Here is an 8,723-nt window from a genome sequence, read left to right on the forward strand (position 1 = left end):
TGGGCTCTCTGCCCAGACCCATTTGTATGTCCCTAACACTATGCTTCAAAATATGACACAAAAGTGGGCAGACCTAGAGGAGAAAACAGAGCCATAGCTGTCGTAGAAAATTTTAGACACACGTCTCGGCAACTGATAGAGCAAACAGACAAAATCACTGAGGACACAGAAGATTTGCCAACCTGCCTAACAAACTTGACTTAATTGACACATACAGAACACAGCACAAAACAACCGCAGAATACTAACATAAGATAATAATAAAAAAAAAAACCCGCAGAATATAGTCTGTTCAAATATACCCCTTTGTAAATTTGACATCATGTTGGATCATGAAATCAAGTCTCTACAAGACTTTGAAGGATTGAAAATTGCAGTGAAATTGAGCTAGAAATAAAAATGAAAGGAAATTTAAAATCTTCCTGTGTTTGAAAATTGAGAAACACGATTCTGAATAACTCCTGGTTCAAAGAAGAAGCTCTAGTGAAAATGAGAAAAGAGTTTGAAATTAATTATGTGAACATGTGAGATGAGCTGAAGAGGGTCCGCCGCTGATGCCCCCACCTTAGAAAAGGGCAGGAAACTGAGTCCAAGGAGAGGAGAAGGAAGAGAACAATCCAGAACAAAACTAGAGGGATAGGAAGAATCATACGGTAGAGGGAATGAATGGAACCAGGTCCGTTTTTAGAAAACTAATAAAGCTGATGACCCCTGTTGAGACTGATGATAAAAAAAGAAAGAAGAAAGAACACACGAACAACCAGCATCAGGAACGAGGGAGGGCATGCGAGGTTCCTACAGATGTTCGAAGATTTCAAGAAGATATTAGGAGCCATTTTATGCCAATACCCTTAAAAATTTAGATGAAATGCACAATTCCTGGAAAAAATACAACTTATTAAAGAGGAACTAGAAAGTCAGAAAAATCCTATTAAAGACTCTGAAGTCATAATTTAAAATCTGCACATTAGGAAAAGTTCAGGTGGCCTGGCTTTCCCTGTGAATTCTGTCAAACGGTTCAGGACGATGCGTGTTGGTTTACGGGAGAGTTGCGCTTTGTAAGAAATTGCCAAGCCTGTCTTCCAAAGGGGCTGCACCATCTGTATGTCTTTTCGATGAGTGTCTGTTTAGAGCTTCTGCCTCTTTTTAAATTGGGTTGTTTGTTTTGTTATTGGCGAGTTTTAAGCGTTGTTTGTATATTTTGGCAACTGAGCATATTGAAAGATGCTCCACATCCTATGTCAAGGGGGTGGGGGTTGGTAGGGTCCCCCTGCTCGCGATTAGAAGGGCCAGAATCCGGAACGCGGCCAGCACCGCCTGCTGGCGAGGATGAAAACGGCAGGCGCTCTCCCTCGGGGACCGGGCAGCCACGTTGGAAAACAAGTTTGATGGTTTCTTACAAAAAACAGCCTCTTACCGTAGGATCCAGCAGTTGTGCTCCTTGGTAATTATCCAAATGAGTTGAAAACTCATGTCCACACAAAAACCTGCACATGGATGTTTATAGCGGCTTTATTCATAATTGACAAACCTTGCAAGAAATCAGGATGTCCTTTAGCAGATGAATGGACCAGCGGTGGTCCATCCATCCAGAGAAGACATGGAGGACCCTGAAATGTGTGTCACTAAGTGAAAGGTTACATGCTGTGTGATTCCATGTGACGTTCTGGAAAAGGCAGGCCTTTGAAGACGGTTGCCAGACGTTGTGGGGAGGAGAGATGAGCAGTGGGGTGCAGAGGACTCCGTGTGAGGCTGTCACGGGGGGGACGTGTCACTGTACGTTTGTCCAAAGCCACAGAGTGCGCGACACGGAGAGAGAGCCCTGGTGTGAACGACGGACTTCGGTTAATGATACCGCATTGCCTTTGGTTCATCAGTTACAACAATTGTACCCCACCAACGGGGGAAGTTAACCGAGGGGAAACTGTATGTGTGGGGGCGTTGGGGGTGTGATGTAAGCTGAGAATCACGGCTCGATTTTCTGTAACCTCAAACTGCTTCAAAATGGGTCCACAGTTGTGACAACAGTGTAGCCATAAACTCAGCAAGTAAGAAAAGAGAAAGAAGGAAGTGCACAGTGATAGTTGCAGAATGCTGAGCCTATTCAAGAGGGCAGTGGACTCGTGAAAACGGCATCAGCCTTCTCACCACGAGTCAGTCGGCTCGGACACAGACCGTACAAGGGGCGGGGGGGCTGCTGGGCTGGAATCAGAGGGCATAGGATCCCCCCGCCGCGAGGGGGGCGGTTGAGCCGCAGTGGAGGGGCTCCAGCGATTGGGGTCAACATCATCATGTTGGCTCTGCCACCTTGATTGCCCTCAGGAGGAACCCCCCCCCCGAATTCTCCAAGACTTCAGGAGCCTCACCCTGACACGAAGAGGCAACTGTCCAGACCAACTAACCTACTGGGGCTGAGACCCCAGGGCCCAGGCCACCAGCTTAGCCTTCATGATCCCAGGCCAGGGTCCCTTTGGGGTCTGTGCTTTTCTCCCACTAGCATCCCCACCTGGTCCTCCAGGGCCCCCACCTTGGATTTCAGGGTAGGGCTCGGACTCCTGTCCTTCTGTCCTGCATGACCTCGGATTCCTCACTGGAGGTGACCAGCTCTTGTCTCCAGTTCTGCAGACCAGGCGAGGGTGAGCACAGGTAGTGGGAGGGGTCATCCTCCTGGGCAGAGGGGTTCCAAGAGCAGGGCTCTGGTGGGCCCGGGCTGTTGAGGGGGGCCACAGCCTTATGCTCTGTGTTCCCTGTGCCAGGGTGTCAGGCCTCATTTGAGAAGCCCAGGCTCACCCCCAGGTCCTCCAGCTGCCACCCTTCGTGGCATGCGCGGGGCTGGCAGGGAGGGACCTGCTGGGCGGGTGTGGGTGGGGTGGGCGAGGTGCCCCAGCCGGGGCCGTTGACACATGGGGCTGGGGCAGAGCAGGGGACGGAAAAAGTGAGTGGGGGCAGGCTGCAGAGGCTGCGTTCCGGGAAGGTGAGCAGCAAAGTGCTGACTGTGCCCGGCGCGCTGGCTTCTTATCTGAGCCGCCGTGCTGCCAGTGGGTGGCCCGGCCGGCAGCTTGCTGAGGCCACCGCTTCCTGCCCTCTCTGCTGTGTGAATTTTTGTCTTATTTTTTTTTCCAGAATATGAACTCATTTTTTAAAAAGCATACTCAAAATGTGTTAATCAATTAGATTTTTACTTTTAATTTTGGTATTTTTTTTATGCTCAGAGTGCTCCCTTGTCTTTTGATAGGATGCCCACTCAGTTCCTTTTGGGGGCAGTGAGTTGCCCACGCCCCTCACTGACCAGCATGGGCAAAGGTCCCAGGATCCCTCTTCACTCAGAGCCTGAGTCAGGCCCTCCTGCCCCAGCCGCCTCCCCTGGGGCCTCCCCTGGCACATGGCTCACCCCTGGGAGGTATTTCACAGGTGGGGTTCGTGGGTCAGACGGCAAATGCTTGGCTAACTGCTGGCTAGTACGCAGTTCTCCAGTCTGACCTTCCCACCCGCCACGCTCCCAGTGCTCGAGGGGCCTGCGTCCCCGAATCCTCGCCAGCAGTGTGGAGTCATGCGCTTGGAGTGTTGCCCCTGGATAGGTTCATTGAAATCTGCATTTTTCTTTTTTTCTTTTTAAGATTTATTTATTTATTTGACAGAGAGAGACACAGCGAGAGAGGGAACACAAGCAGGGGGAGTGGGAGAGGGAGAAGCAGGCTTCCCGTGGAGCAGGGAGCCCGATGCGGGGCTCGATCCCAGGACCCCGGGATCATGACCTGAGCCGGAGGCAGCGCTTAACGACTGAGCCACCCAGGCGCCCCATAATCTGCATTTTTCTTATGAGTAAAATGGAACATCCGTTCGTTGCTTAAGGGGTATGTATATACATATATGGAATACACGTATGTATAGCGTTGTGGCTTGTGTGCACGTGTGGATGAACATACATGTGCACCTGCACGCACACACGTGTGCAGGGCACACCTGTGTGCACATATATGCATCTGCAGTGCTTGTGTATGTGCACATGCGTGCGTGTATATGTGCATGTGTGCGCACGCACATTTGTATTGCATGAGTGCACATGTGTGTATGCATGTGTGCATGTGCACTGTGTACATGTATGTGTGTACACGTGTGTGTGCACTTGCATGTGTACATGCACGTATGTGTAGGTGGAAAGTGCCTCATATCTTCTGTTCACTTTCCCAATGTGACTTTGACCTTTCCATATTTTAGAAGATCTTTATCTAATTGGAGTATTAACCTTTTATGTAATATTACAAATACTTTCCCTTAGTTCACTTTGACACTTTTTTTTTTTTACCACATTAAAGTGTTTTCCCTGATTTGTAGAATTGAATGTCTCTATCTTCTCTTTAATGGCGCTGTGATTTCGAGCCAGCCTCAGGAAGGTTTTCCTGCCCCGTGGCGAAGGAAGTCACCGGCCTTCTGGGTCTCGCAGGGTTTCTGTTTTATACTTCTATTTGGGATCTGTGCAAGTCCGTGGCATGAGCGGGGAGTCTGCCCAATACTTTTTCAAAGAGCTCTTAACACCACTTACTACCACGTCTGTCTTTCTCCGCCAACGGCCGTCCTCTGGTGTGTGCGAGCCACCGTCATCGCAAGTCGTACATCTGATAAAGCTGCTGTCTTTCACTTTCTTTTCTTGGTTTCCTTGGCTCTTACCTGCTGGTTTATGTCTCCGCGTGAACTTCTCAGCTGCAGAGATGTGGGTTTTTATTGGGACTGTGTTACATCTACAAGTTAACGTGGGGAGAGCTGGCCTCTCGATGGTGTGTTCCCGCCGGCAGGACTGTTCCGCCCTCCCGCCAAGCTGTCCTGTGCGTTTGTGCATCTCTCATTAAACTGGTGCCTCAGGCATTTCATCTTCTCTGTTGCTGTTGTAGGTGGAAGATGCTCTCGGCCACTTTTCCTTCTGACTGGTTACTGTTTGAATATATTTTAGATGCGCCGCTTGACTACATCTTCTTGTTTCTGTCCTGGTTTCTCCACAGAAGCCGTCGGGTTCTCCAGGCACGCAAGCCTGCAAACTTCAGTGTTCTCTCGAGGTGTGATCTTGCCTGGCAGCCCCAGAGCAAAGCGGCATCCTTGCCTTGTCCTGGACATGGTGCTCCTACCTCCTGGGCCACCCAGGACAGGACCCCAGCGTGGCAGGCCGGGGTGTGTGCGCAGGGGGCTGGGGAGTGGGGAGGGGGGCAGCTGTGTGCGCGGCCCCTGAAGGTTTGGACGAAGAGCAGCGGGAAGGGGCGAGGCCGGGGGTGGGTGTCTGTCACTGCGGTCGGGGATGAGAACGGAGGTGCTCACGGCTGCTGTATCTTCGTCTGGAGGAGGGAGCCCACGTGCCCTTTGCGAATGGGAAGGGCTGTGTTCCCTGCTGGAGCCACTCCCACTCACTCCCCCTGTGCAGCCCGCCCCCTGCCCCGGTCCAGGGTCCCCGCGCTGCCTGGGAGGGACTCTCAGGTGGGGGCGGGAGGGCCAGGCTGAGGCGGTCTGGGGACAGGCTTCCTGGGGGTGGCGCCTGTTGGCATCCTGAGGTTGTAGGGAACGTCACCCTGCGGAGGCCGTGGGTGTGCATGTGGGGGGAGTGGACACGAGAGGCCTCGGTGGGTCTGTGTGTTTCTGGGACAGTGAAGGCGAGGGCCTGGTGGGTGAGGGCCAGGCCTAGGGAGGGCTGGCTGCGTCCTCCATCTTGGGGCAAACCTTACCCCCCCTCCCTACGACCACGAGAGCAGGAGAGAACTCGGGCTTTCCTTAGAGCTTTTGTCATTATTTAATTATAATAGAACAGAACAGGGTGAGGGGCTCTGAAGTGTTTGTGGGACCCAGGACAAGATATGCGCTCCTGAGTCCCCGACACCCGGGTAGCCACTGGCCAGCCTGCCCCAAGCTGACCTGCCGTGCGCCGGGCTGAGGCCCCTTTAAATAGCACCGTGCATGGGCGCCAAGGGGAGGGCGACTCCCGGGGGTCCCAAGGACAGCCTCGCTGGGGTGACTCCAGCTCTGCCTGTTCCCCTCGTTGCTACCATCCCCCCCCGCCCCCGCCAGCTGCTTGGTGGGCTGGGCCGGGCATAAGGGTGGCCCTGGGCACCTGCTCTGCCGTGCTGGGAGCTCTTTCCCAGGCAGGCCTGGGGGAGCACAAGGCCCCCACCCCATGCGTGGGCCCCTCCAGGTGCACGAGGGACCTCTTGGCTGTGGGGGCATGTCACTGGGCCACTCCAAGGCAGGGTCTCCAGCCGGTGTCCCTGTGCCCCCGTGTCCAGGCATCAGGCTCCCCTGGAGGCGGTGGGGGGCCGCAGAGACTCCTGCAGCCTGACCCTCACGAGGCCACAGCGCTAGCCCACCCTCACCCCTGGGGAGGCACAGAGCAGAAGGTCTGGAGAGTGACCAGCTCAGGGGGCTGGGCCTGGAGTCCTGGGTGAGTCTCCTTTCCCGACCACAGCCACACGGACAGGGACACCTCCTGCCCCCAGGTCGCGCAAGTCCTGAGAAGAGAGCAGCAGGGCTGGTGCAGGCAGGGCTGGTCACCGGGCTCAGCCCCGGGGCAGCCCCCACTGCCTCCCCAGTACACGCTTCTCCGGGGAAGGCACCCGTCCGGGCTCCTGGTGGAGGGTCTGAGGGACTCAGGCTGGCCGAGGAAGCCGGTCAGAGGGGCCAGCGGCAGGGTCCGTCCTCGGGGCTCAGAGGCTGGGGTCCCTGCGGGCTGTTGGCTGAGGCCCTGCGGCCCGGAGACCCTGGCCTGCTCGGAAAGACAATTGTGGCATACTCTGTCTGTTCGGGGGCACAGGGGGCGGGAGGCTCCGGCGTCTTCTCTCGCCACTGGAAGTCCAGCTCCCCGTAGTCCACGGTGAACACAGGCGCTGCAGAGGGGCCCTCCTTCTTTAGGGAGAGAAGGAGAGAGGCGTCAGCTGTCCCCGGGGGGCAGGCAGGCAGGTGCACACCAGCACGCGTGCATATGCGGGGCCAAAGCAAAGCCAAAGCAAGGCCGGGGCGGGGCCCGTGCTCCCGACCCTTTCTGGGGCCTGCTGTCCCCATGCTCAAACTCAGCAGCATGGCTGGAGACAGGCGTGGCAGCTCCTGAGCCCCGTGGACCCCACGCTGCACCACCCCGGGGGCGGCGAAGGGAAGGAAACTCACCAGGGGCTCCTCCTCACTCCCACAGGCACAAGCACCTATGAAGAAATGCATCTGGACTGAAGAGGCCCAGGACACCCCCCGGTCCACGAGCTGGTGGGGGTGGGGGTTTGTAGCCCCTTCCTCCCCAGGGGCTCCCACCTGGGGTGACCGAGGGTCCTCTCAGCCGCCCGATGGTCTGGCTAAGCCCACTCCCCACGCAAGGACACTGAGTCCCTGCTCATCAACCAGAGTTCCCCCGTGGGCCGCGAGTTGCGCGGGTTGGACCGCTGGCGTCCAGTCCCCGCCCCTGCCACGGGCGCTGCCGTCTCTGGCCACAAACCCCCGACTGAGATACGCGCCCACGGCAGGCGCCAAACCCACAGCACAGCGGGCGCCTCATCAGCGAGGCCGCGGCGAGCGTCTCTCCAATGGAGGCCACCCAGAAATGCCACATGTACCCCCTCCCGTGGCCAGCAGAGAAGTGAACGCCCACTGGGGACTGGCCACAGGGGTGCAGACCTCGTGGCCGGCGAGCAGGGGAGATCGTGGAGGGCAGTGGCTGCCGGGGGGCTTGTCTGGGACCCCATGGAGCCTCCTGTTCTCTGGCCACGTGTCCCCCGAGGTGCCTCCTGGCCCAGGAGACCACGACCGGGCCTGCAGAGGAGCTGGCCCCGGGGCTGGGTCCCCTGTGGGCTCCCCCTTCCAGCCCCAGCCCCAAGCTGTGTGGGACCGCCAGGGGGCCAGGGTGTGTGCAGAGTGGGGGTGAGCGGGGCTGGCGGGGGCCTCACGGCAACCACCCCAGTGGCTGTGGTTGTCAAAGGCAGAGCCCAGTGGCTGTGAGAGGCGCTTCCAGTGTTCTGTGGGCTGTGGTGTGGCCTGAGGTTTGGAGGAGGCCTTGCTGTGGCCAGTGTCGGTGGCTCAGCCTGTTGGGGGGTTGCTTCCTGCCTTTCTGTGCGACCTCGGCCACTGCCTTCCCCCTCCGCAGCCCCCTCAGACCCCTCCTTAGAGCCGGTGCCGGGGGAGGGGACCCCAGAACCTGGGGCGCCCACTCCAGCCCCAGGTCCCCGTGGAGGGGTGCTCACCATGGAGGGCACTGGGCGCAAGACTGGACGGGGAGGATGGTGAAGCAGGGTGGGGGTCCCCGGTGCATGAGGCTGGGGGTGGCGCTTTGGGCTCTGACGGGCAGGAGATAGCAGTGGGGTTGGGCCGGGGCCTTACCTTGGGCGGCCCTGGGGAAGGCAGCGGCCAGGACCCAGGTCAGCAGTAGGAGGAACAGGACCCCCACCAGCACACTTGTGATGCCGATGACCAGCCCCTGTAACTGGCCAGTGAGTCTGGGTGGGGGGCTGGGGCTCTCTGTGGGGGGCTCCAGGGTTCTCTCTGGGGGGCAAACGGACAGAGACTCATGGAGGCGACTTAGTAATGGGGACACAGGGAGGGGGACTCAGGGAGAGACACAGGGAGGGGGACACAGGGAGGGGGACTCAGGGAGGGGACACAGGGAGGGGGACTCAGGGAGGGGACTCAGGGAGGGGACATAGGCAGGGGGACACAGGGAAGGGGACTCGAGGGACTCAGGGAGGGGGACTCACGGAGGGGACACAGGG

The 8,723-nt window shown here is 57.3% G+C and overlaps 1 protein-coding gene across 1 annotated transcript in view; it reads right to left on the reverse strand.

Annotated features, from left to right (window-relative positions):
- Positions 1-6,604: 6,604 nt before the first annotated feature.
- Positions 6,605-8,723, reverse strand: part of PDCD1 (programmed cell death 1) — a 7,520-nt gene continuing 5,401 nt past the window's right edge. The window contains exons 4-6 of the mRNA XM_021679028.1: positions 8,335-8,496; positions 7,138-7,172; positions 6,605-6,879 (exon numbers count right to left, since the gene is read on the reverse strand). Coding sequence (XP_021534703.1) covers positions 6,646-6,879; positions 7,138-7,172; positions 8,335-8,496 — 431 coding nt within the window. The 3' untranslated portion in view covers positions 6,605-6,645. The remainder of the gene's footprint in view (positions 6,880-7,137; positions 7,173-8,334; positions 8,497-8,723) is intronic.

Source organism: Neomonachus schauinslandi, chromosome 3 (assembly GCF_002201575.2).
Source record: "Neomonachus schauinslandi chromosome 3, ASM220157v2, whole genome shotgun sequence".
Lineage (NCBI taxonomy): Eukaryota > Metazoa > Chordata > Mammalia > Carnivora > Phocidae > Neomonachus > Neomonachus schauinslandi.